A 27232-nucleotide genomic window follows, 5' to 3' on the forward strand; every position below is an offset into this window, starting at 1 on the left:
CGTGCAGCGAGGAAGTTCCTTGGGCTTCGGGGAGTGAGGGAGGACAGGGGAGGGCCTTGACTAGGGGGGCTGTGGCCTCTGACGGTGGCCCAACCATGGCCTGTCCACCCACGGACACTGCCTGCTGCTGAACGGAGCCTGAGGCACATGAAAGCCCGACACCCAGAACCCCCCTGGGGCTCCTAAAGCCACCGGTTTTGACACATGGACACTGGAGAACCGAGGAAACGGGCAGAGAGTGCCTGCGAGTCCTGGGCAGATCCCTGACCTGGGAGATGGGCCCACTAAGTGCCCAGGGCCCTTCCTCGGACCCCATCTGTGCCAGGGATGGCGTACTCCCCATCCCATCTCACTGGGTGCCCACCTGGGCTGGAGCTGTAAACCCCTCAGACTGCTCCTGGGGAGCCGGCTTCCAGGTGGGACGAGCTGTGGGTGCCCTCACCTCGGAATCCTAACCGGAGCACGAGCTTTTCCCATCTGGGGTTCAGCAAACCCCGGGTGGGGGCACCCTCAGCCTGGGCCTGCCCACCGGTGTGGGACCCCAGCGGGGCTCACCTGGACAGCTCCTCCAGTTTGGACTTGGCGTAGTCCAGGCTGTTGCGCTCCACGTGCTCGTGAGGGGTGTGGGCCAGGAGCTCGTGCAGCGTCAGGATGTACCGGGGGATCTGCAGTGGGGAGAGGCGGGGACAGGGCCAGAGGGCCAGAGAGACAGAGGCAGGGAGAGAGAGACAGCGATGAAGCAAGAGAGAGACGGAGAGACAGATGGAGGGGGGGCAGGGTGGGCAGAGAAGGGGGCTCTCAGCTCCGAGGACCCCCATGAGCGGGGCTGAGGAACGACACCCACTGCACTTCTGATCCCAGACTCTCTTAACTTGGAGGCTCTTCCAGGGTCTTGTCTGGGACGAGAGCCCAGAGCCTGAGGTTCTGCCCCGCAGAAGGCAGGACCTGGAGACGGACTCAGGACCAGGAGCTGCCCCTCACTTCCTGCACGGCCTCCACCAGCCAGGGTCGGCGGAGGGTCCTAACCCTGTTCGTTCTCCGGGCCACCGGGGGTTTGCACGGCCGTGGCCCTCGGCACTCCGCGCCCCGGCCCCCAGTCAGCCGCAGCCCTCCTGGCGCATGCGCCCTGGCAGACGGGGAGGGCACACCTGGAACATGGGGTAGGTGAGGAAGGTCTCCAGCGTCCTCTCCTCGCAGTCGGGCTTGGCCTCGTAGTGCTTCAGCAGCTTGTCGAAGTCGCGGTTCTGCTTGCAGTGCGCCAGGATCTGCAGGCTGTACTGGTGGTTGCGGACGAACTCCTGGTAGATGTTGAGCATGGGCAGCAGGATGTCGAACAGGTCGGCTGGAAGGAGGTGGGACTCAGTGGGCAGCGGGGGCGCCCTCGGCTCCCCGAGCCCCACCCGGGGAGGTCGGGGCGCAGCTCCAAGCCCCATCCCAGAGAGACCCCTGCCTTCGGAGATGACTCTGGCACCACTGCCCTCTCCTAGGCCAGACAGGGTGGCCCCAGGCATTGAGACCACAGCAGATTCACAGGTTTTTCAGATAGAGCCCTGTCTAGTCTGACACCTGTGTACTGGAGGTCAGAGAAAGGAGGTATAGAGGGTGCTGCGGTGTGCCCCCCTGGAACCCCTTCTGGACCCAGGCACTTGTTCCCCAGCTGCCACCAGTGTGGGTGGCTCTCAGCTGGGTTCTCCCTTGCTGGGAACTGCTCTCAGCTGAAGGAAGCTGCCTTGCACAAACTGGAACCCAGTGACAGGTCCAGGTCTGGGTGTGAAGGCCGGCCCCTGGCTAGATAGGGGATGTCCCTGAAGGGCCACCTCAGTTCCCGAGCTTCCCTTGGGTTGGCTGAGGCCCCTGTTGTAAATGCTTTGTAGTCCACTCCCCCCAGTGCCCTGGCTCTGCCAGGCTGTTATGCTGAGGGGTCCCCAGGGGCCCCCCCTCCCAGAGTGTCCCACCTGTGACTGTGACCTGTCAGAGGTCACGAGGTGAGTCAGGAGCTGGCCTGGAACCAGGTTTTCCAACTCCCCCATTCCAGCGCTTTCCGCCCCATGATATGCTTTCCGGAGTCTCTGTCCCTTCACCTGTTGTCCCCTTTGTCCCTCTGTCCCTGTCCTTCCAGGCCTCCCCAGCTCTGCAGCCCCTGGCTCAGTGAGGTGGACCCCCTGCTCAACCCCCCGTCTGTCTCAACCTCCTGGGTATCTAACATCCTGTCCTTCTAGCTCCCCAAAGCCCAAACCTGCCTTTCAACACTTGATGGGATGGGACGGACCCTCTAAAACCTCTGCTTACCAACCCCATTAAAAAGAAAGACAATGCAACTAGAAATGATCATACAAAGTGAAGTAAGTCAGAAAGAGTAGACAAATATCATATGGTGTCACTGATATGTGGAATCTAAAACACGACACAAATGAACGTAGCTACGAAACAGAAACAGACTCACAGACATAGAGAACAGAATTCTGGTTGCCAAGGGGGAGGGGAGGTGGGGGAGGGAGGAAGGGGAGGTTGGGGTCAGCTGATGTAAGCTTTTGTATATAGAACGGATAAACAACAAGGTCCTACTGTATAGCACAGAGAACTATATTCAGTATCCTATGATAAACCATAATGGAAAAGAATATTAAAAAAAAGAATGTATATATATGTATAACTGAATCACTTTGCTATACAGCGGAAATTAACACAACATTGTAAATCAACCATACTTCAATAAAATAAAAAAAAAAAAAGAAAGACAAGCTTTCCTTGGAACAAACTCTAAGTGGGAGCTCTCATGTAGGGTATCCAACTACCCAGGGGACAACCTCTTCAGCTGTATGACTACAGAAAGTGCAGCCTTTGTCTTTCTAGGGCTGCTTCTTATTTTGACCTTGGAGAAAAACAAAATGGTGCCACTCCCCCTGGAAGTCTCCTGGCCCGTGGGCAGAGGAGCCTTTTCAGCCTCAGCTGTCCTTTCACCTCCCTGAGCCTGTTCCCTCGACCCCATAGTGGAAGTGACACCAACACTCACCTTTTCCTATTGAATTAAGTGAAAGGAAGATGGTACCCCGTGTGGGAGGGGCGGGATGTGGGACGCACTCCTGTACATCACTCACAGGAGTGAGGGCTTGGAGAGCCATGTGACAATGTGTACACAGCGGGGAGTCCATCCCCATTGTTTCAGTAATTCTACTTCTGGACACCTGTCTCAGGGGAATGCTCTCTAATATGGAGACAACTTCACATGCAGGGATGATTATTTTTAGTAGCAAAAAGGTAGGACAACTTTAAGAGTTGATGAAAGGAGATGGCTACATAGATGGTGGCAGATTCACGGGGCACTGGAACATTATACAGCCATCAAAAAGCATACTTTCAGCTTGAGAAAACACTTATGCAATTATGTTAAGTAAAAAAAAAAGAAAAACCCACAGCAAGATTCAAATTCTATATTCAGTATGTTTGCAATTATGTAAAATGGAAAAAAAAAACAACCCCAAGATCTATGCATAGGAAAAAAAATTGGAAGGAAACACACCGAAGTGTTTACAGTAGTTATCTTTGGGAAGCAGAAACGTTGATATTTTTAAATGTTTCCTACTTTTCTGGATTCTCAGATTTTCTCAAATGGATACCTATATATTATTTTTAAAAGGGAAAAGCAGATAAGAAACTAAAAATATATCACTTCCTCCGAGAAGTGTAGCTTTTGCCAACTTCTCTTTCCTCTTCTGCTCCCTCTGGGGGATTCTGTGAGTTTTTCAGGGGCCACTCTGTTACATTCGGGAAGGACAAAAGTGCCACCAGCCAGGAGGTGTGGCCCCTGCACAGGGACTTCTCAGGTGGGGCTGGGGGCGGAGAGGCAGGAGACCTCTGCCAGGGCTGCTACTCACCGAGGACCAGAGTGGGCCAGCTGGAGATGCGGGCCTTCAGGCCTTGGTAAAAGATCTGGTGCAAAAACATGATGGTCTCGCTGGAAGAGAAAGCACAGGGTAAGCTCCGGCCAGGAGTTCCTCTCCTTCCAGGTGTCCCCTCCCCCCAAGTTCAGTAGAGCTGAGGGGCCCCAGGGGAGAGGGCAGGGGCTGTCACTGCCTGTGGGACTATAGCAGCAAACCTTCCCAGATGAGACCTTACGAGAAACCCCATCAGTGGGATGGACCCTACAGTCTATGGGGCCCAACGCAAAACAAACATGCCGGCCCCTTGTTAACAAATGATTAAGAATTTCAGGATGGTGACAGCAGAGCCTCAAATTAATCATGGTTTTTCTAAGCATGCAGTCAAATGCCCGTGAAGCCGGCTGCTGGCTTCCCTGGCCCCCTCAAGTCCCCACTGGCTCTGTCACTGGGTGCTGTCCCCTCTCCCAGGAGTCTGTGTCCTGAAGGCAAACCCCCATCCTGGGGTCTCACATTCTCAGGACAAGGGCAGGGAGTGGAAGGCACTGGGTGGGCGCAGAGATGCCCCTGAGTTGTGAGGCACAGGAGGCCAATGGGGGCCTGGGACCTCATGTTCACGGTCGGCTTGGGAGGCACGGGGCTCCCTGACCCCAGAGGAGTTTGAAATGCCCTGAGCACCCCACTCTGCAGAGAAAACAGGGTGGGTGGGGAGAAAAAGGGTGCGAAAAAGAAAAGAAGGGAGGGCTGCAAGAGAGAAAGGGGTGAGGGAGGTGAGAGGTGGTGGTGGGGAGAGAGAACAGAACACAGCACCTACGGCTGAAGAGCAGAGCCTGTAACTCCATCACACCTGCAGGATGTGCAGAAGGGCTGGAACCGCTAGGGCCTTTAACAAGTATCCAAGTAGCAGAAACACTCCGAGTTCTCATTCCTGAGAGTGGGTCCTCTCATTACCGTGAATTAACTGTCATCTCCCTAAAGTCCCGAAAGAACAGGCCCCCCCAGGTGTGATGACTCCGTGATTTCTGGACTAGGGGCCCCGCCTGATGGCTGAAGTCATTTGCAGTTTTCAGGTAACAAATCTGTGACAGATTCACCCTTGACAGGGCTGGTTTCTTCCTGTCTGTGGCCCCTGAACTAGTTACTGAATAGATAAACATGTACTGTACCAATGTGAAGAACTTTAGTCGTCCACATGGGAAGACCCTTAGAAAAATTCAAAAGAGACCAGTCCAGGGGTGCGTGAAAGTGCACAGAAGGGAGAACGTGGGCCCTGATGTAGGGGAGGGTGGAGGTAGGAGGACTTTCAGGGGTTCCTGGGGAACTGGAAGGCTCTGGATGACCCCGAGCACCACCACAGCAAGACTCAGGGCCCCATTCCTGGGCAGCTCCCACAGACGGCTGCAGGATGCACTGTGCAGGATTCACGGCATGGACTTGTAGGGTAGCACATTAGGAACATCATAAGCTGGGACTATAAAAATATAGTAGATGAAGCCTCTGTTTTTAAAGTACTATAAACTGTGAGGATTTCACTTGTCATCCTACGACTCAGAAACTACCCTTGTTACCTATCCGATAAGAAAAAAATGATCTCATTTTGATTCGATTTGCTTTACAAAATCATTGTGAGTGGGTTGGTTGAACATTTTTCCTTTGTATTGGCCATTTGAATTTCTTCTTTTGGGAACTGCCAAGTCATGTCCATTTACTATTTTCACTTTTATTAATTTAAAATAACTCTCCATATTGAGTGTATAATCTTTTTTTTTTTTTTTTTTTTTTTTTTTTTTTGCGGTACGCGGGCCTCTCACTGTTGTGGCCTCTCCCGTTGCGGAGCACAGGCTCCAGACGCGCAGGCTCAGCGGCCATGGCTCACGGGCCCAGCCGCTCCGCGGCATGTGGGATCCTCCCGGACCAGGGCACGAACCCGCGTCCCCTGCATCGGCAGGCGGACTCTCAACCACTGCGCCACCAGGGAAGCCCTAAGCGTATAATCTTAACATATACATTGCAGATATCTTTTTGCTCAGCTATTTGCTCACTGATTTGGTGTTTGGTGTTTTTTGAAGTTTTTCCATTTTGCCCTATGAGATTTTCTTTCTGTTTTCTTGCTTCAGGCATCATGTCTTTTCCCACTCTTAGACTGCATACACACTCACCTATATTTTATTTTACTATTTCATTTTTACACATAAATACTTAACTAGAGTTTACTTTGGTGTAGGACGTGAGTAAAGGATATAAACGTAATCTTTCTCTCAGTTTGTTTAGTCAATTGCTCCATTTTATTTATCAAATACTCCTGCTGCTTTCACTGCTTTGCTAGGCTGCCTTTTTTGTTACTAAATTCTCATACATGCCTAAGTCTGTTTCTGGACTTTGTATTTTATTTTGATGGACTATTGGCCTATTCTGGCAATAGTTCTCATGCTGTTTTCATTACTTTTAATATATTTATAAGCCTATAATACATTTTAATTAATGTAGGAAATGTTTCTTTCATTGTTTTTTTCAGAACATTATTATCTATTTACATGCATTTTACTCCTTCAGTTGAACATTAAAATCACTCTGCTAGGCTGCACTTCGATTGGAATTATATTGAGTTTATAGCATGTTTTGGGTGAAATGACATCTTTACGACACAGAATCTTGCCATCCAGAATGCTGGCTCACTTTCTGTTTTTGTACAGCCTGTAAGCTTAGAAGGATTTTTTATACTTTTAAATGGTTGAAAAAAAATCAAAAGAATATTTTATGATAAGTAAAAATTAGATGAAATTCACATTTTAGTGTCCATAAGTCAAGGTTTATTGGAACACAGCAACACCCATTCATTTAGGATTGCCTAAGACCACCTAGTTTTGACAGAGACCCTCTGGCCCACAAGGCCTAAAATATTTACTATCTGACCCTCGACAGAAGAAGTTTGCTGATCCCTAGTCTATGTGAATGTTGTCCCTGAATTGTGCAGTGCACAGCCGGGGCAACTATATTCTATGGCCCTGCACACTTATAGTCCAGCAGGGAATCTATACACAGAAGAAATCATTATTTAAGTGCAATGAATGCTACAAAAGGGGCAGCATGGGGGCCCTGGAAGCACACAACCAGGGAACATAAGCCAACGGTGACAAGGGGCATGGGGGTGGTCAGGGACATCCAAGGAAAGACATGAAAAAAGAGTAGGAGACAGCTGTCATAAGGAAAACAGGAAGGACAGTAGGGTGGGAAGAATTCTAGGGAGAGGAAGTGACTTGCCTGCTTTGGCAAGTGCTCATTTTGCCTGGCTCCCTTCTTGAGCACAGAAAGGCGTGTGACTTGCCCAAGGCTGGTCCTAGGTACACAGGGCTTGGCCCGTGGAGGGCAAAACCAGGCCTCTTCACTCCAGCCTCACCCTGTGCCGGTCCCTCCTCACTCCCCAGCCCATGCAGACAAGATGAATTGATGGCAGCACACGCCCCCACTGAGCCTCATCATTCTTCTCGACCCAGGACTCCAGGCAACCACCGCCAATCAATCAGAGCGGGCATCCAGATAGGAACCATCTGTCTCCCAGGCGGGATGCCTCTCATCACGGGGCAATGCCTGTGGTTCCCAGCACACGTTGCTGGGCATGGTTTTTATTAAAGGGAAATAGCCCAAGAGTATATGCTCATTGCTTCGGGTAAACGAAACCTGGCGCACATGTTTACTTCAAAGATTCCCCCCGCAGCATTCGAAAAGCACACAGTTAACCCCCTGCCCAGCTCTGCAGCATCCTCCGTGAATCTGCCAACCTGGAGAGAGGCCTCTCTCTTCTCAAGGACTTCTTTTTTATATGCCAATTTTTTTCCAGACGCGCAGGCTCAGCGGCCGTGGCTCACGGGCCCAGCCGCTCCGCCGCATGTGGGATCTTCGCGGACCGGGGCACGAACCCGTGTCCCCTGCATCGGCAGGCGGACTCTCAACCCCTGCGCCACCAGGGAAGCCCTTAAGGACGTCTTTTAAAGAGCTCCAGCAAATGAAATCACCAAATTAGCATCAGGTATCTAATGTGGCTATACATTTCAGCCTAAATGTAAATCCAGGGGAAAGCTATGTGCAGAAATGCCTTCTAGTGAGTGGGCTGGCAGCCTCCGCCCTTGACCTGTGACACATACAGACTCTGTGCTGTGGTCCGAGGCAGGGAGACCTGGACGGTTCATGTCCCGGATCCGGCCTCCACAGCACCTACACGGTAAGAGGGAAGGCTGGGCTCACATACAATCGAACGTTCTCGACAGTGCAGGCGTGGGCAGGAGCACGTGCTGAGACCTGGGCTGTGATGAGCAGGCATGGGGGTAAGGAAGATGGGGGTCGGTGAAGATTCCAGCCCATTATTTAACAGGGCAGCAGGGGGGAAGCACAGGCCTTCACATAAAACAGAACTGGGTTAAAATCACAGCCCACCCGAACCCTGAGCACACCCCGTCACCTCTCTGATCTCTGGTGCCAGCCTCATGGGGCGTCTCTGAGGATTGGAAATTACGTAGGCCAAGTGCTTACAGAGAGCCTGGCACCAAGCAGGCCCCACAAAACACCATCTTATCGTGGTGAGTGTAGTCCAAAACATTCAGTCACGCAAAGGGCTGTGCAGGGTTGCTATACAGTTAATGAAAAAAAAATTTCAGCTGTTCTTTGTGCTCACAAAAAGCACAGAGGTGGGGCTTCCCTGGTGGCGCAGTGGTTGGGAGTCCGCCTGCCGATGCAGGGGACACGGGTTCGTGCCCCGGTGCGGGAGGATCCCACATGCCGCGGAGCGGCTGGGCCCGTGAGCCATGGCCACTGAGCCTGCGTGTCCGGAGCCTGTGCTCCGCAGCGGGAGAGGCCACAGCGATGAGAGGCCCGCGTACCGCAAAAAAAAAAAAAAAAAAAAAAAAAAGCACAGAGGTTAAGACAGTGAAGCTTACACTCTTACGTGCCCAGTGGATCATATAGTGAGGGGTGAACGATTAGAAGGCAGTCATTTTCTAGCTCTTCCTGCTCCACCCTGAGCCCCAGGGGAAGGAGAGAATTCCAGCCTGCTCCCGATTGAGAACAGGGGCCAGGGGGTAGAGAGAAGCCAGTCACATCAGATTGGTATCCACTGATAGGATCATTGGTTCTTCTTACTTAATATTGTAAGAAAATATAGTAAAACATATTTGATTAATTTTCAATGTTGAACCAACCTTGCATTCCTAGGATAAATTCCACTTGGTCATGATGTATTATCCTTTTTATATATTTCTGGATTCGATTTTATATTTTGCATCTATGATCATGAGCAATATGGGTCTGCAGTGTTCTTTCCTCATAATGTCTTTGTCTGATTTCGGTATTAGAGTAATGCCGGCCTCACAGAATGAGTTGAGAAGTGTTCCCTCCACATTAGATTTGAATTCAGTTTTTCACAGGGTGCGTCATAGTGAAGCTTTCTTGTTGTAATAATGTCTAGCTCTTATGAGCACTTGGGCTATGCTGGGCTCTGTACTAGATGCTTTACATGAGCTCTCCTTTGATTCTCCAACACCTACAAGCGGCAGGTCCCATTCCCTGGTCAGTGTTTCCGAGGACCACTAGAGTCCATATTCTGGAGGCCTTAACGATTGATCAGACTGGGGCTATTTTGACCAGGATCAATGAGACTGCTAAGATGGGAAACAGTCAACCTTGGGCTCATTGTGGAAAAGGAGAAACAGGCCTTGCAGGGGCCTGGAAGTACACCGGCAAAAGAGGGGACTTTCTTCCCTCCTGTTTATTCTCAGTTAAAGGCATCTGATCTGATCCATGCAGTGATTAACAGACAAAAATATAAAACCATGTTGTGATTTTCTTCAAACAATTTTTGAACACATTCTGTGAGTTGGTATGAATACTCTTAACCAAAGATTACAGGTGAAAAGAATTCCATTGAATGCAGTGTAACAAAATTATGCAAAGATTAAATAAATACAAAAGGGCACATTTATCTCTTAGTGGCTATGATAAACGGTCACCAAAAGTTTGCAACTGTGGCCTAAAATGCAAAGAAAGCACAAACAACCTAGAACTATAACAATGCTTCCTGAAGTATTTCTCAAGTAGGGCCGTGGCCGAGCCTCCAATACAGGCAGTCCCCTGCGGTTATCTCAAGCCTCTCATTTCTGTGTGCTCTGGGACCTGCAGCAGCCGCTGCACCTACAAACTTGTTGGAAATGCCATCCCTATGCTCTTCTCCAGACCTACAGATTGAGAAGCTCGGGGTGAGGCCCAGCGCTCATGTTTGAGAAGCTGTGACTCCAGCTGAGCTGTCCGGAGTTTATTCAGGAAGAAACAAGTTCTTCACACTTTTCAGCCAAATTCCAGGTCATTGAGTTTAAAAGACCCAATTGTAGTTTCTGGAGAAAATCTTACCTGATTTCACAAAACAATAATACCTATTTTCTTTGTTTGAATAAAGAAATCAAAGCATTTATTTACTCTCTAGAAACTGTGTTCAAAATGTATATTAAAAAGCAACCTTGGGCTTCCCTGGTGGTGCAGTGGTTGAGAGTCCGCCTGCCGATGCAGGGGACACGGGTTCGTGCCCCGGTCCGGGAAGATCCCTCATGCCACGGAGCGGCTGGGCCCATGAGCCATGGCCGCTGAGCCTGCACGTCCAGAGCCTGTGCTCCGCAATGGGAGAGGCCACAACAGTGAGAGGCCCGTGTACCGCAAAAAAAAAAAAAAAAAAAAAAAAAAAAAAGAAATGCAGCTGAATGAACAACCTGGAGCACGTAGTGATTTACTTTAATTCGCGAATGAGAATCATTTGTAAATAGCACTCTGTTGATATGTTTTCATATTTGTTGCTTTTACCTAGTTTGCCCAATTTTAATGCCTACCAAAAAGCTCATTTAAACCATTTCCTAAGACTTTAAAAAGAGGTTGACAGCAGAAGGGCAGCCATCAGCTCAGCCTTCTCAGGCAACACAAACCCCATACGAATGGCCAGAGTCGCCATTTGGGAAAAGTAACTGCTTTCGTAAGATATGTGGGTAGTGTGATACAGAGCCCAACTCTAAGGGGAGTCAGAATTCTAAAAATTTAGACCTGGCTTCTAGATCGTTATGACGATGATATTAAGGTAGAAGAATAGAACCCATTTGGTTTTCTGTAGCTTGATTTATAACTTGTAAACATTTAAACCAGGGTTTCTCAACCTTGGCACGATTATTTTTGGTGGAAGAATTCTCTGCTGTGGGAGACTGCTCTGTGCACGGTAGAATGTTTAGCAGCATCCCTGATTTCTACCCACCAGATGCCAGTCGCAAACCCTCCCCTGCAGCCCCGCCAAGTTTTGACAATCAAAAATGTCTCCCATATATACACTAATATGTATAAAATGGATAACTAATAAAAACCTGCTGTATAAAAAAATAAATAAAATAAAATTCAAAAATTCAAAAAAAAAAATTGCCTCCCAGGGATTGCCAGCCATTGATCCTACTTGATCCTTCTGAAGCAAAAAATAAATTAAAAAAAAAAAGTCTCCCAGCATTGCCCCAGTTGAGCCACTAGTTTAGACATATACTACGTGGGCCTCTATTTGCATTCCTGCCTGTAATAGCTGGGGCACTGACTTCTCGTCATGGGACCTCGGGCAGCTTCCTTCCTCTCTGGGCCTCAGTTTCCTCCTCTGCACTTGGCGGGAACTAGTCAAGGGCTCGTGTCCAAGTTCAGTGGCGGCTAGGCTCCCTCTTCCCGCCTCAGCCAAGGGCTCCGGCGGGGGGTGCTGAGCTTCAGGGTGCTCACCTGTTCAGGAAGATGCTGCTGACATCGTCGTGGGTGATGGGAGGCTTCTTGGAGCTGGCGGCCATCCGCAGTGGGCGCAGGAAGTTGTTGACAAGGATGTGCAGCTGCTGCACGTACTCGGCCTCGGCCTCCAGCATGCTGAACACCACCTGGTTCCTCTTCCGCATGCTGTCGGCGTGCGGCGACCGGATGTAGTCCTGGATGATGGTCTTCCACTTGCGCCGGCACAGCCAGCCCCGCAGGAAGCTCTGCACCTGGGCGCCGAGACCAGCGGGAGAGTCTCCTGTTAGCCTCAGCGGCTCTGGTCCTTCCAGGCTGTGAGTGCCCCAAGGGCAGGGGCCAAGGCCCTGCTGTCCCCCATGCCGGGCACGTAGGGAAAAGAGCTGAGGCAAAAGATCAGGCCTGGTGCTTCTGCCTGCATGGTGCCGGGCAAGCCCTTTGGTTCCTCTAAGCCCGTTTCCCATCTGTGCCATGGGGCTAATGAGATGACGGCTGGACTCAAAGTGAGGTCCCTGCACGGGAGCATCAGCATCTCCTGAGAACTTGTTAGAAATGCAAATCCCCAGGCCCTGCCCCCGCCCTCTGCATTTAAACCAGATCCCCCAGGTTGCTTTGGCAGCATCCTCTGAAGGAGGAAAAGTGTGGCCCCGAGTCCCCATCACGGGAGGGGGCTTGAGCATAGCGGGTTGCCAGGCTGTGCTGGGCACGGCTCACACCTCTTCTTGCCTAAGGACTGTCCTGAAAGCCTGGAAGTTTCAGTGAAAGCTCGTCTGGATAGAGGGCGATTATCAAATTCAGTGCAGCAAATTAGTTAATCTCATGCTTGGGCCTCATCAGCGCCCGCCTGGAGCCTCTCTTCTACCTCCGCAGGGAAATGAACACAGACACTTGACTTGCCCGACTTGGAGTCGGGCTGCTTAGCCTGGTCTCGTTCTGGCAAGAACTTGGGAAGGGCCTCGATTCACAGACACAGAGAACTGTTTTAAGATATGCAGGCTTCCAATCAAGGCACCATGTAGCCCCCCACCATTCCTGCTGCTGAGCTGTGTGCAAGCTCAGGGGCTGCACAGGGAGGGCCCCAGGGCCCCAGGAGCAAGGGTGCTGAGCGGTGCTGGGGTGGGGGCACCTGGAGATCCAGGGGCCACCTGCCAAGGCACTCATCAAAATATTATCAGCTGCAAAGGGCACCGGCCATGCACAGCAGGTGCAACCATCCGGGTGCAGACCTTTGGCCAGGGACGTCTGCCCTGGGGAGGAGAGGCCTGGCCTCAGCACGACAGATCTCCTTGAAGAGAGGAAGCTTTTCTGGATAAAGGAGGGCCTTGCTCTGAGGCCCCAGGAGGGTGAAAACAAAAGGAGGGAGGTGCCTTTCAGGTGGTACTTAAAAAAATATTCCAACCAGAATGGCTTTGCAAAACGGGCCGGGAAGACCAGTGGGGCCATGGCAGAGAAGGAAGGCCAGTGCATCCCTGCCTGGGCGGGGCTTGGTTCAGACCCCAGGTGGCACTGGTGGCAAATCCCAATGTCCATGGGGGCCTGGCAGGTCCTATAGATCCTGAAGCCGGCTGGGTGGGCACTAATAGGACAGCACCTGGCCTGGGGCCAGCAGTCACCGTGTGCAGGAGGTGGGCCCAGGGCTGCGAGACCTTCTGCTTTTCCAAGAGATCGTGCGTCCCAGTGACGAAGGATGTGGGCTCTGGAGCTTGGTGGCCAAGGTTTAAATGTCACTCTGCAAATACTTAGCTGTGTGACCTGGGGAAGTCACTTTGCCTTTCTGTGCCTCAGCAACCCCACATGTGAAACGCAGCTAATAATAAAACCTCAGAGGGCTCTTAGTTAGGAACAGATTAATCTGCATAAATCTCCTAGAATAGTGTCTGGCACATGGAAAGTGCGTAATGAATGTTAGCTCTTCCTATTTTTGAGAAACCAGAAATACATATTTTTATGTGAAATGTTTAGCTTTTAAAGCACTGGCAACAAATTAAAAAGGGAAAAAAGAAACACCGTGTGGGCTAAGAACCCCAAACATGCTGGTAGGCTGAACTTGGCCTGTGGGATGCCAGTTTGCAGTTTTCTGGTCTGGATGGCGCTGGTGTCCTTTTACGCTCTCAACAAGGAGGATTTTTTGGTTTCGTGTGTTTTTCTTACGGTGAGTCAGGCTCCCCTGCTTCAAGTCTGGCAAGCTGCAGACACAGACCATACTCTTCCCCTCCACACGCCCCTTCATGGGGTGGCCCACCGGGCAGCTTTCTGGTACCTTCTGAGATGTCTCTCCGAGCCTCTAATAGTGTAAAGCCAGTGGGGCCAGCTAAGGGGTGTCACAGAGGCCGGCTCCCATGCTGACCTCTGCTAGGGATGAAAGGAGGAGGTGTTTGCAGGACAGTAGCTGGGGGGAGGGCGGGCATGCAGGGCTGTGACAGTGGATATGTGGCCTGGGGTCTCATGGAGGCTGCCCAGGGTTGTGAGGAAAGCTCTCGGCTGAGAGTCTCACAGCCTGGGTTCCTGCCCTGGCTCTATCCACTCTTTCATCTCTTGGAGCCTCAGTTCTCCTATCTATCAAATGGGCTGAACCACCCTACCTCACAGAGACAACCAGAAGACATGGCTCGACGAGATGCTGGTCAGGGGTGAGGGGCTGTTGATTCTGCCTTTGGAGCGGAGGTGGGAATGGCATGCCCGGGAGCAGTGGGACAGTAGGTGGACACTGCAGACCCTGGGCTGCGCCAGGGGGCTCTCTAAAGAGGACCAGGGAAGCTTTGCCAGCCCCGAGAGATGGTACAGACCTTCTTGATTTTCTTGATGTCACTGTCTTCGTCGTTGGGAGTGACAGTCTGGGTGGACTGGATGCGCTCATTGTCCTTGAGCAGGGATGCGATCTGCAACGGAAACACAGGTCAGCTGCAGGGGGCGAGCGGCACCAGCTGGCGGAAGTCCCACCCATCCGGCTGCCACCAGGCGTGGTGTGGTGAGTGAGCGCCCTGCCACGTGCTCCCCAAGGACCAGTGGTACTGCAGCTCGTGTCCTTTGCTCTGTGGGAGGTTTCGAGCCAGACGTCGGTGAGTGAGCACTGGACCGGGACCCTGTCCACCTGGGTCCAGGGCAGCTGGGCTCTGACTCCGAGTGATCCTGGGCGAGGCACTCTCTGGGCTGCAGGCAACCCACCTGTAATCTGGGAGCTTTGGTCCAAATCTGTGATTCTCTTCCTTATTCCCTAAACCATCAGCCCCTTTACTTTTGAATTTTTACTGTGGTAAAATATATATAACATAAAATTAACCATTTAAACCAATTTTAAGTGCACAGTTCAGTGGCATCAAGTACATTCATATCGTTGTGCAACCATCACCACCATCCATCTCTGGAACTTTCTCAACTTCCCGAGCTCTGTACTCATTAAACAATAATGAGTTTAATGAGTTTAATAATGAGTTTAATGACTTCCCTGGCAGTCCAGCGGTTAAGGGTCTGCGTTTCCACTGCAGGGGGTGTGGGTCTGATCCTGGGTCAGGGAACTAAGATCCCGCATGCCACACAGTGCAGCCAAAACAGAACAAAACACACTAACTCCCCATCCCTCCTCCCTCAGCCCCTGGCACCCGCCCTTCTACTTTCTGTCTCTGTGAATTTGACTCCTCTAGGGACCTCGCCTAAGTGGAATCAGACAGTATTTGTCTTTCTGTGGCTGGCTTATTTCACCAGCATAACATCCTCAAACTTCACCCATGTCACAGCATGTGTCAGACTTTCCTTCCTTTTTAAGGCTGAGTAATATCCATTGTATGTACAGACCCCATGTCGCCATCCATTCATCCATCGATGGGCACTTGGGTAGTCCCATTATTTTTTTCAAACAAAACCGTCCTGGAACCCCAGCAGGACTTCAGATGAAAGCACTGCTGGCTTGGCTGTCCCGTCCTGGGACAACCCTGAAGCACTTCTCTGACTTGGAGCCCTCTTTGGAGCACAACCTGGAAACTGCTGGCCTAGAAAAATGGAACAGCCCTTGAAACGAATGTGTGAGCTGATCTAAGAATCTCCATTTGCCAGATTTCGGGATCAGAGAGGTCGGCCCAGCTGCAAGAACAAAACCAACAGGGTGGTGAGCAGGAGAAGGGGTGCCTTTAGCCATACTGTGGCCGGAGCCTCTGGCACTGCTCAGGTGGACGGGCCTGTGGTATAGCCTCTGGGTGGGTTCCTTCCTGCCACCCCGAGTCCGCAAGTCTCTGCTGGGGGTCCTCCACCAAGGCTCCCACGGCCTGCGGACTTCCCCGGGAAAAGGCAGGCAATGCCTATTTATTCCATCGCGGCTGTGAGCTCTGTGGGCGAAGGACCCCCCCGTTTCATTCATTCCTGGGCTCCCGGTGCTTAGCATTCGGCTGGCACTCAACATATATTTGTTGGCTACATAAGTAAGTAAGTTAAAGAAGGATCAGAGCAGGGACCTCCCTGGCTGGGAGTCCAGTGGTTTGGGACTCCACGCTTCCACTTCAGGGGGCATGAGTTCCATCCCTGGTCAGGGAACTGAGATCCCACGTGCCGCAGAGCTCGGCAAAAAAATAAATAAATGAAAAATAATAAAAGAGGTTTCATTAAAAAAATTTTTTTCAAAAGGATCAGAGCAACAGCAGCGACAAAAACCTCAACCACAAGAAAACACTGCAGTCATCAAGCGCCACACGTCTAAAGATAGCAGCTCGGGGGAATCCACAAACACTGCCACAAAGCCAGAGCCCCTCGCTCCTCTTCAGAGTGCGTGGCTTTGTCCCCTCAAGGCCACTTGCTGAACTGCAGAATGAATGGGCTCTCACAATTGAGCGAATTTGAGCACTTTGAAAGCAAAATGGAACAGTAACCCGCTCTCCACTTGCGGGTTGCTAAAATTACCCTGGCCTGTGCTTGGAGAGAGGCTGAAAATATCTGAGAAATATTCAGCACCGGCATGGGCTTTTCTTTTTTCTCTCCCCCCCACCTTTTCCTTCCATTCTCTGGGAACATCTGCACATTAAAATAAAGGCTGATTCTTTGATCTGTATTCTAAAGGCCTAAGGAACGAACACACACACACACACAGAGGCAGGCTACTGAGGAGCTCAGAGATGCAGGGATGCCCAGTCAATGCCCACCTTTGGTCTGATGTTGTCACCTCCTTGCCAGTCTGCTTTCTTTGCCAGTTTTGAGATTTGCACACGGAAACCTTTTTTTCCTTTTGGATGGCAGTGTGTGTGTGTGTGTGTGTGTGTGTGTGTGGTCTATATTTAAAACTGGCGCTTGTCTCAGAGAGAGGCATTCCAGGACATCTACTCAGCAGGGACCAGGGCAAAAAATAGATGCAATTAGGTCAGGTACTATGCTACGTGCACAGGCAGTGCCAGTAGCCTTGGAGTCTTTGTTTAAGGATCAGGCCTGGTGGGCAAAACTCTAGAGGGTTGTGAGCCTGGGGACCCTGCAGAAGTCTTGGGCTACAGCCCATCCCTGCCAGGAGCCAGTGTCAGGTGAGCTCATGGAGGCAGCCTTTCTCTCACCCTGGCAGGTCTCTTCTGGAGATGGATTTGCCTTGGACCCTGGTTTGCTTGCTGGACGTTCAGGGTCTGCTCAGCTGACCCTTGTCAATGAAGGCCATGCAGAGTGGGGACTTGGGCTCACACCCAACTTGCCAGCTAGAGTCCAGCTCCAGCTGTCTGACCTGGCTCAAGGCCTGGTGTCTCCACTGGCCCCCGCCCACTGGCCACCCATGGTCTGGCCTCCTTGACCCATCAGAGGAAAACCCTGCTTGCCACACCTCTTCGAGGCATAGCGCATGGGCTTCTGCCCTATCCTACTCCCCTCTCTGGAGACAGTGTCTTTCATCCAGAATGCATTTCGTCCGTGCAGTCATTGATCGTGGAATTAATCCAGGTTCTTCCTTTTTTGTTAGCCTCCAAGGTTCCAGACACGCAGGCTCAGCGGCCATGGCTCACGGGCCTAGCCACTCCACGGCATGTGGGATCTTCCCGGACCGGGGCACGAACCCGTGTCCCCTGCATCGGCAGGCAGACTCTCAACCACTGCGCCACCAGGGAAGCCCAGCCTCCAAGGTTTTACTAAAGATCTCTGTAGCTCTTGCTTTTCCTGCAGGTCTCTGTAGTTCTTGCCATGCAGCTCAGTTCTTTCTCCCTCCTCCTTGATCTCTTCTGGCCTCCGCCAAGCCCAGCGGGTGCCCATCTCTGTCTGCCTTTGTGCCAACACCGCCAGAGGATCCTGATGCAGTCTTTGGGTTGGGTACTGGTGAGACACAGCTCGCCACTGGGTAAGGTGGATGAGTCAGATCCCTTCCCGGGAGGAGCTTCCAGCCTGAGAAGGGGGTCAGACCCCCAGAGAGGCAATTTATAATCGGACAAGGAGAGGCCAGAAGCGAGGTATGTACCTACTGCAATGGGAAGATCTCACCATGAAAGCAGCAAGGGCTACCTGGAAGGAGTTTTGAAGGACAAAGAGCGCAACAGGTGGGCTACAGGATGGGGGGAATTTGAGAGGGGGTGTGTGAACAAAGCCACAGGTATGACAGGGTGTTGTGTGCCAGGGCGGCGGGGGAGAGGATGGCAAGGGGGAGATGGGAAGCGGGACTCAAGGCATGCAGGGTGGGCCCTGGAGAGGGGGCCTGGGGAGGGGCTGCATGGGAGGGGTCACGGCCGTCCTTTCTTACTTCTCCCAGAGTAGTCCCTTCATTGACCTAGTTTATGAAGTGGGGTACCATGTTGAAGTTTGTTTGCAAAACCGATCCCATGGCTAAATTTTTTTTTTAATGTTTTTAGTTCATTTATTTATTTATTTAATTTCTTTTTGGCTCTGCTGGCTCTGCACGCGTGCGTGTGCGCACGTGTGTGTGTGTGTGTGTGTGTTGGTGGGGGGTGGGGTACAGCCAGAAAGCTTTACTAAGCTGGCCTTTCTTTCAAAGTCTTTTTAAGAAAATCTTTTGCCCTGGACGGTAATGCACTCAGTTGGAACCATTGCTCCAAATTCCCACCAAATGGGCCTCTGCTGCCACTCTGACACACACACACGCGCGCGCGCACACACACACACATATGTAATCACTCACAACTGACCTGCTTTCTGCTCCCCAGCACCAAACGGGGTTCTGCCCTTTGTACCCACCCCTTCTCTGGCCTACAGACCCCTGAAAGGGTTTTAAGGTTGTATGCAACATGAACCCACGCCTGTGGATGCAAAATGACTCACCTCCTGCTTGGGTTCACACTGCAAGCCCTATTATAGCACCGACCACACTCTACCACAATCAGACCGTAAGGGTAGAAGCTTCCCTATCATTAATGTCTACCACAGAGCCAGTGTCCATTCATTCATCAAGGCATTACTGAGCACTTACTATATGCCAGGCAAAGGGGGTGACAAAGGACTCACCCTGTCCTCAGGGAGTTTCCACCAGCCCGGTGGGGGACAGACACGTGTGGCATTGGCTCTGCTGTTCCATGCTGACTGCGGGCAAGTGGTGGGAGCAGGGGGCAGGCAGCACACGCCTGGCTAGGCCAGAAGTCTCCAGGAGGAGGCATTTGAGCTTGGGAGAATTTCAGCAGGCAGGGAAGTATGCAGGTGACAAGAGCATTCCAAACAGGAGACCAGAATGTGCAAAGGCCAAGGGGTGCACAGCTCACTGCTATGGAGCACTAGCTGGAGCCCCGAGTGATTGGAGGGGAGGAGCCTGGGGAAGAGGACGAAGCAGTGGTCAGGTGATTAGGGCGTTTAGTGCATGCGTGAGTGAATGAATGAATGACTCCTGGACACCTTTGATCACAAAGCTAATAACCCGGTCTTGGGACCAGACCTCTTCCCTGCTCCCCAACAGGGGCTCAGCTTGGATTCAGGGATGTGTGTTGGGCTAGGATAGAGCCCAGAATGAACCAGGTGGTTTAGAGACGGGACAAGCCCCCATCCTGGGAGCCATGTGGGAAGAGGCTACAAGCGGAGGGGAGAGCCTGGCAGGCAGACAGGCAGACCTGGGTTCCAGTCCCGGCTCTCACACCTCCCAGGTGAGTGAGCTTGGGCAGGTGACTTGAGCTCTCTGAGCCTGGCCCCTCGTTCGATCCTATCAGGGTGGTTGTAGGGACTAAGGAAGCACATCTGAAGGTGCCCAGTGTGGGGCTGGGGGGAAGGGCGCTGAATCTGAAGTTTTTACTGAATCTGGAATTCCAAGTTGACGTTACTGTGAGTTCAGAGCTTCACAGCTGCGTGACAAGGTGGAACTGGTGTCTTCAGATCTTTGAGCATCCAAGGCAGAGCTGGCTTCATGGGTGGGTGGCGGGGGTCCTGTGTTCAGAAGGCCAGGTGCTTGGGCCTGCAAGCTCAGCAGTTGCTGTCTTGAAATTCTTAAGAATCTTCTCTTTGAATTTGCGTTTTGTAAGTGACGTCTGATGGGACCATGGGGCACACCCCAGGGGCTTGGAGCCTCAGTTCACGCGTGTTCCTGTCTCCCTGCCTATTCCTTATACCCCGGCACCCTGCGACCCAGGCCTCTGCAACCCTCTGTCTGGGTGGCAACGGGTCAAGTCAGCCCAGCAGACACATCTCACTGTCCACCTCCGCCCTCTGCAGGGCCTGGTGTAGGTACAGAGAAGGTGGGTCTTGTGCATACCCGTGGTGTCACAGGGCAGGGCGAGGAGACAACTGTCCTGCCTGGGCTGATACTGCCTGGTGCATTAGGTGGGTGACTTGGCAAGGATCCCTTGCCCACCTGAATCTAGGTACTGAGTGCATCATGGCGCAGAGGTTAGGGGAGTTGGCAGTTGAAGTCGTGGATGGCCTGCCCACGATGGGTGGAGGCCGTGGCGAGTGGGAAGGGGAGACTGACTTCTGCCACCCCGGCCGGGGCCTTGCATTTGCACCTTGCATCAGGCCCTGCAAATTATGCAGCTAGCTCCGATGGCAGGGATCTGTGCTTTCATATTCCCCTCCTCGGCTCGGAGTCACAGACCTTGTGTGAGGTAGCCAGATGGTTCTGAGCGCGCTGGTGAAGTGAGGGGGTGAGAGGCGATCAGATCACCGTGTGGCAGCGTGCACAGCTGGCAAGGGGTGTCTAAGGGCTCAAAGCCAGCGCTTCCCAAGCTTTAATGTATCGGGTTGGCCAAAGAGTTTGTTCGGGATTTTCCTCCGATGTTACGGAAAAACCTGAACGAACTCTTTGGCCAGCCCGTAAATGAGAATCTCCTGGGATGTGGTTAAAGTGCAGATTCTGATTTGGGAGATCTGGGTGGGGCCCTAGGTTCTGCATGTCTAATGGGCTGCTGTTTCATGGACCACACTTTGAGTAGTGAAGTTCTAGAAGGCTTAACCTAGCAACGGCTCAGCCTCTGGACAGCCGTGACAGGCAGAGGGAAGGGACTGCCTTGGAGCTGAGCCCGAGCCACAGTCTAAGGACCTGCCAGCCACCCTCCGCCCCTGTGGCTGTCAGCAGAGTAACCAGGAACTCACCCATAAAGGGTCTCACTTGATCCTCACAACCTTGTCAGCTAGGGAGAAACAGCCTGCTTTTTTTTTTTTTTTTTTTTTTTTTTTGCGGTACGCGGGCCTCTCACTGTTGTGGCCTCTCCCATTGCGGAGCACAGGCTCCGGACGCACAGGCTCAGCGGCCATGGCTCACGGGCCCAGCCGCTCGGCGGCATGTGTGATCTTCCCGGACTGGGGCACGAACCTGTGTCCCCTGCATCGGCAGGCGGACTCTCAACCACTGAGCCACTAGGGAAGCCCAAAACAGCCTGTTTTAAGGATGGAGGTGCAGAGAGGCTGGAGGCCTTGCTCCAGGTTGCAGTTGGTAAGTGGCAGAGGTGGGTTTCGAACCCAGATCCGACCCCAGGACCTTCCCACTCTACCAGCATCACTGATTTTAAGTTTGGAGGCTGGCACAGCCGTGGCTGGAGCGGGTCCCTCTTGCCCATCATGTGCCTCCCTGACCCTGCGGGAGCCCGGGTTTGAAGTCTGAGGCCCGGGCCCCCGGGCCAGCCTCCTCCGCTCCCCAGGTGGTCGGTCACCTCTGCCTTCAGCCGCTCAATCTCAATCTCCCCATCCTCGATCTGCTGCCGCAGCTGCTTGGCCACTGTCTTCTCAGTCTCCACGATCTGCAGCAGATGCAAGTACTTCTGCATCAATGCCTCGTGCTCCGTGGCCAGGGTCCGGTAGCTGTGGACAGAGGAACACGGCAGGTAAGCAACAGCCTCCTTGGTCCCCTGGAGATCCAACCAGAAGTGGGGCTCCCCACAGACTGCACTTAGGAGAAGGTCCTGACTGCCAGACACAGTGCCCAAGGCCTTAACCTGGCTGCTGTGCTGCTACTGATCGCTCTGGCCCCTTCCCCAGTTCCCAACTCCCACCCTGACATCTGGTTCCTCCACCCGGTCTTGTTCTCACCTTTCCTGACCGCCCTCACCCTCTGGGCCTTTGCGCAGATAGATCTTCTGTCTGAAACATGCCTCCTCCCTCCTCCCCCTGGGCTAGCTCCATCCTCTTTCCCAGAGTAGGTCCCAGTTGAAATGTCATTTCCAAGAAGTCTTCCCTCCCCCTTCCCCCCATACTGTGTAGGGTGTTCCTGCAGTACTCCCGGGCTGCTATTACCATAGCGCTGGCCAGACTGATTGGGGGTGTCCAGTTACTTTTGTTTCCCCAGGAGACCCTGCCTTCTCTGATGGCAGGGACTATGCCTGTGCTGCTTACTCCTGTCTGCCCAGGGCCTAGCCCAGTGAACATTTGTTGCATGGATGCAACTGAGTGAATGGATGACACACAGAGGCGAGTCAGGCACATATATTTCACTGGCTGGGAGACATCTGAAGAACCTGCGCAGTATACCTGGGTGCCAACTCATGCACCAAAGGCTGTTAGTGCTGTAGGAATCAAAAGAGGGGCCAGGCCAGCGACAAGGACCTGTAATCAGGGAAGACTTCCTGGAGGCGGAGCTCTCTCTCCCACCAGAATCGGAATCTAGGCCTTTGGACTCCAAACCCAGTGCTCTGGGCACATGCCCATCCAAGGGCAGCCTCGGGTGGAAGGCCTGTGCTGGGGGTAATTAGCAATGGGGCTGGATGGTTAGGTGGGGCCAGATCAGACAGTACCCCAAAGGATCCGAGGGTAGAAGAAGTGGCCCCAGCCTTTGTGTAAATGAACACGTCTCAGATTTGCTGAGCATCACAACGAGGGGGCGGGCAGGAAGGTGGGACTTGGAAGATGAGCTGGACCGGGGGCTGCGCAAGGTCACAGGCCTGTCTTCTCCCTGATACCCACAACACCTGCATTTGAAGGTGTCAGAGCTGGGGAGAAACCCGATTCTATAAATGGGGTCCAGTCTCAGAGGGCAGAGAGGCTGTGAAAGGGAATCTCACCATTCCAGGGAGGGGTGCCCACCTGGGCAGGGGCAGGAGACTTGTAAGGCACAGATTCGGAGGGCAGGTTTATTGGTCTCTGGGAGTGTCTGCAACGAAGTTTGGGGGCCGGGGGCTCCAGTCCCCCCTCTCCCTGGCCCCCATCTTTCCTCTCCCTTTTTGCTTCAGCCCAGGACCACCAGATAGGATCTCATAAGATTCCCCTCTGCCCGCAGCCTCGGCTCCTCCTCGCGCTCACCCTTGTCTTCCTTCCTGCGTCCCCCTCTCAGCAGTGGGCAGCCCCCCGTTTCCCACCTTCCAACCTCAGTGGGGCCTTGAAACATTTCTGGTGTCCCTGCCAGCTCCCCACCGACCCCAGAGCTTCGGCCCCCTTCAACCTCATTCCTCACCACCCCCCACCCGCCCCCTCCTCTGCAGGCGGTCCTGCTCTGACATCACAGCCTGCATGATGTGCGATGCTGTTCCGTCACTTCCCGCCAGCCCCACGGCACGCCCACCCTCATCCTGTCTCAAATGCAGCATCCCTGCTCGGACCTAATCTGCCTGGCTCAGCCCCAGCTCCCACACCCACTAGCTGAGGGACCTTGGATAGGTCACTCAGCCTCTCTGTGCCTCAGTTTGCTCATCCATACAATGGGGATGATGACAGTCCATACCCTGCAGAGTTGCCATGAGGATGAAATCTGTGGACACACATGAAGCTCTGTGCGGTGTGCCAGTGCTGTGGTAACTACCATCTCCCTCCCCTCCGCATCCCTAGACCCTGACCCCTCCTCAGGATTTCTGTGCATCAGATTCTGCCTAACAGCTCCACTGGCTCTTTCTCCTCAGCATACGCGAAGCCTCAAGTCACTCCCCACTTAGGATGAGGACGTGCCCTCGCCCTCCCCCACCCTCCCCTGAACTCCTGCCCCTCTTTTCCACCTTCAAGGTGAGGTTTGTTGGAAGAGCAACTGCACTCATCATCCCCATGGTCCCTCTTCCCCGTCACCCCTCAGCCCTCGGCGGGCTGGCGTTTGGCCCCAGCACCCACAGGAACTGGGTCCCTCTCTGGGGTCACCAACTATCTCCCACTTAAATTGAGGGGACACTTTTCAGTCTGGAATCTACTGACATGACCTGCCAGGTACCCTGGACGTGGCTAGTCAGGGGGGTGCCAGTTTAGGGACACTGGCTTTTGTCACAGACTCAGAAGCTTTGTTACATAAGTTCTTTAAGTCCCTGTGACCCTCATGGCAAAATGGGACAATGATAGCTTCCCTACAAACCCCCAGGTTTGAGGCGAGGAGGCCAGGAGGCCGAGGGTGGGAAACAGCTTTGCTCTATGAAAGAGGCTGTGTAGCAAAGTCGTAGGCAGTGGTCCCCTGATGGTGTCAGAGAAGGAGGCTGCCCAGCTGTGCCCTGAAGGTGGGAGGGTGTGGCAGGGCAGGGCTGGAGACAGCCCAGCAGGAGGATGACAGGAGCAGAGGGCGGGCAGCGGACCTGGAGCACGTGCCTGAAGAAAAAACCTGATCCGAAAATCAAAGCTCCATGCTTCTCTCCCACCCCCTTCTAAAGATATATAACAAGCTATAAGAGAGAATTCTTCGGTCTGCAATACTACTGGGTTAAAATGAGGATTTTTGTGCATCTCTTATTATAATGAATTTAAACCAGAATTATCAGGTTTTAATGTTTTCCCAACTTCCCAAGAGGCTTAATTGTCTTTACTTGCAAAGGAACTTCAACTGAGAGTATGAAGGAATCCATTTTCACACCACCTCATCTCTCCTCGCTCCACGGGTGTGAAAATTCGGAGCCTTCAGTAGTTTGTTTTTAGCGATGGCACTCGCCCTGGTGCTTCAAAACGGGGAGGCAGAGTCTCATCTGCAGGACAGTTTGGTCTGTTTGCACCTCCCTTTCTTCCCTTCACCGGCCCTCTCTGCCTGCCTCCCTCCCTCCCCACTCCGCCTCCCCCTGTTCTCCGTTCTTCTCCTTCCCCTCCCCCCTCTCATCAATACAGATTTATTGAGCACCTCTTTGTGCAGCACTGTCTCTTTTTTAAATTTTTATTGAGTACAGTTGCTTTACAATGTTGTGTTAGTTTCTTGCTAAACAGCAAAGTGAATCAGCTATACGTATACATATATCCCCACTTTTTTAGAGTTCCTTCCCATTTAGGTCACCACAGAGAACTGAGTAGAGTTCCCTGTGCTATACAGCAGGTCCTCATTAGTTATCTATTTTATACGTAGTATCAATAGTGTATATGTGTCAATCCCAATCTCCCGGTTCTTCCCACCCCCGCTTCTCCCCTTGGTATCCATACACTCGCTCTCTACGTCTGTGTCTCTATTTCTGCCTTGCAAATAGGTTTATTTGTACCATTTTTCTAGATTCCACATATATACGTTCATATAAGATATTTGTTTTTCTCTGTCTGACTTACTTCACTCTGTATGACAGTCTCGAGGTCCATCCACATCTCTGTGCAGCACTGACTTTATAGATGCACAGATTCGCAGGGCTGGAAGGATACTCAGGAATCACGAAAGACCAACTGCCTCATTTTATAAATAAAGAAACTGAGGCCCAGAGAGGGGAAGTGAGTTGCTCCCAAATAACAGTCAAGGAGCGTCAAAGCTGGAGCCGGAATCAGGCTCCAGTCCCTGAAGAGGACTCCCACATGGCTGCCTGGTTTGCATCTAGTTCTCCTCACTGAGATACAGACCATAAGCCACACTCGGTGTTACATTTTATACATTGCTGTACATACACATACACATACCACAGGGGCATCCCAGAATACTAGACTGTTGTGCATACGGTGGGAGAGTACATTGTATCTCTATGCCTATTCATACACTATAGTGCTTATTTTTGTATATACCATGTATCTACTATGTATATGTAAATAAAAACTAAATTAGGTACATGCAAGCATACCTACTACTCAATATTGCTGTGGAAGAGAGCCGGTCTCTCCCTTTACTCACACACACGCACATACTCTCATGACATACAAGATCTGAGGTTAAATAACGCTCAGAGCCTAGAGTCTGTCCTTTGGTCACACAGCCAGCTGCCTAGGGAAGAGCCTGTGGCTTCTATTGGCCCAGGAAGTGCCTGACAAGCTGAACCTGAGCCAGACTGGCTGGTGACAACTATTCTAGGGAAGGGCACACTGTTTCCCTTATTGGTGACCATCACTGGGGCCCCCGTCCCAGCCCTAGGCCCAAAGGAGGACATTCCTCTGAGGCCAGTGGGTTGACTCAGACCACTGGGCTTGATCAGGGAAGACAAACCATGTCCAACTGGCATGTCCCCCTGGCTTCCTAAAGGATGGTGAGTACCGAGAAGCTTTTGTTCAAAGGTAGGTGGTGTCACTTTGCCCAATGGCGCCTCTTTTGGGGAAGAGCAGGTTTTTGGTTTGAGTTGCATCTACCTTACTTGGGAGTCAGAGACCTAGACTGGGAGCCAGGATCTGGGGCACCCCACCTTCTACTCAGGAGCCCGCACCCCTGTGTGCCACTGGGTCTCACTGGCTACATCTGTCAAGTGGGCCTGAAGGGACCCACACACTGGGTGGTCATCAGGAGCAAATACACCGTGTGAAAGGGCTTCACAGACTCTAGAGGACTGTGCAGTGGACACAGGTACCCCCAGATGTGAACATTCGCTGTCAGGCAGACTTGGAAGCACTTATGTCAAACATAAAATTAAGATTTTATGGGCTACTTGGAACCAATCTCCAGTTTAGTGAGTTGCTTAAAGAATCATTGTCCTCTCTCTGTGGCAGACAGAATTCTAAGATAGTCCCAAGATTTCCTGCCCTGGTTTCGAAGCCCTGCATAATCTCTGGGATGATGAATATGATGGGTTTTATTCCTCTTACTAGACTATACTATACGGCATAGCTGACCTTAACATAAGGAGATTCTCTAGGTGGGCCTGACCCAATCACATGAGCCTTTGAAAATGGAGAGTTTTCTCTGGCTGGTTACAAAAGGGGAGGTCAGAGATTTGGGGCTGGAGAAGGGTTTGGTGAGCCGTTGTTGGCTTAAGGATGGCGGGGGCCACGGGGCAAGGAAGGCAGGACCTCGTGGAGCCGAGAGCCATCCCTAGCTGACGGCTATCAGGGAAACAGGGACACCAGTCCTACAAGGAACTGACTCTTGCCAATGACAGGAGTGAGCTTGGAAGCAGAGATTTCTCCAGAACTTCGAGGTA

At 52.2% G+C, this 27232-nt stretch overlaps 1 protein-coding gene across 4 annotated transcripts in view; it reads right to left on the bottom strand.

Annotated features, from left to right (window-relative positions):
* RASGRF1 (Ras protein specific guanine nucleotide releasing factor 1) overlaps positions 1-27232 on the bottom strand; it is a gene marked incomplete at both ends in the record, with an annotated part of 104168 nt that overhangs the window by 55252 nt on the left and 21684 nt on the right. For all 4 annotated transcript variants that reach the window (XM_079701087.1, XM_079701088.1, XM_079701090.1 and 1 more), the window contains 6 exons: positions 556-665; positions 1149-1342; positions 3876-3955; positions 11655-11908; positions 14441-14533; positions 21680-21827. In XM_079701087.1, coding sequence (XP_079557213.1) covers positions 556-665; positions 1149-1342; positions 3876-3955; positions 11655-11908; positions 14441-14533; positions 21680-21827 — 879 coding nt within the window. The remainder of the gene's footprint in view (positions 1-555; positions 666-1148; positions 1343-3875; positions 3956-11654; positions 11909-14440; positions 14534-21679; positions 21828-27232) is intronic.

The sequence above is a fragment of the Hyperoodon ampullatus genome (assembly GCF_949752795.1).
Source record: "Hyperoodon ampullatus genome assembly, chromosome: 3".
Taxonomy (NCBI): Eukaryota; Metazoa; Chordata; class Mammalia; order Artiodactyla; family Ziphiidae; genus Hyperoodon; species Hyperoodon ampullatus.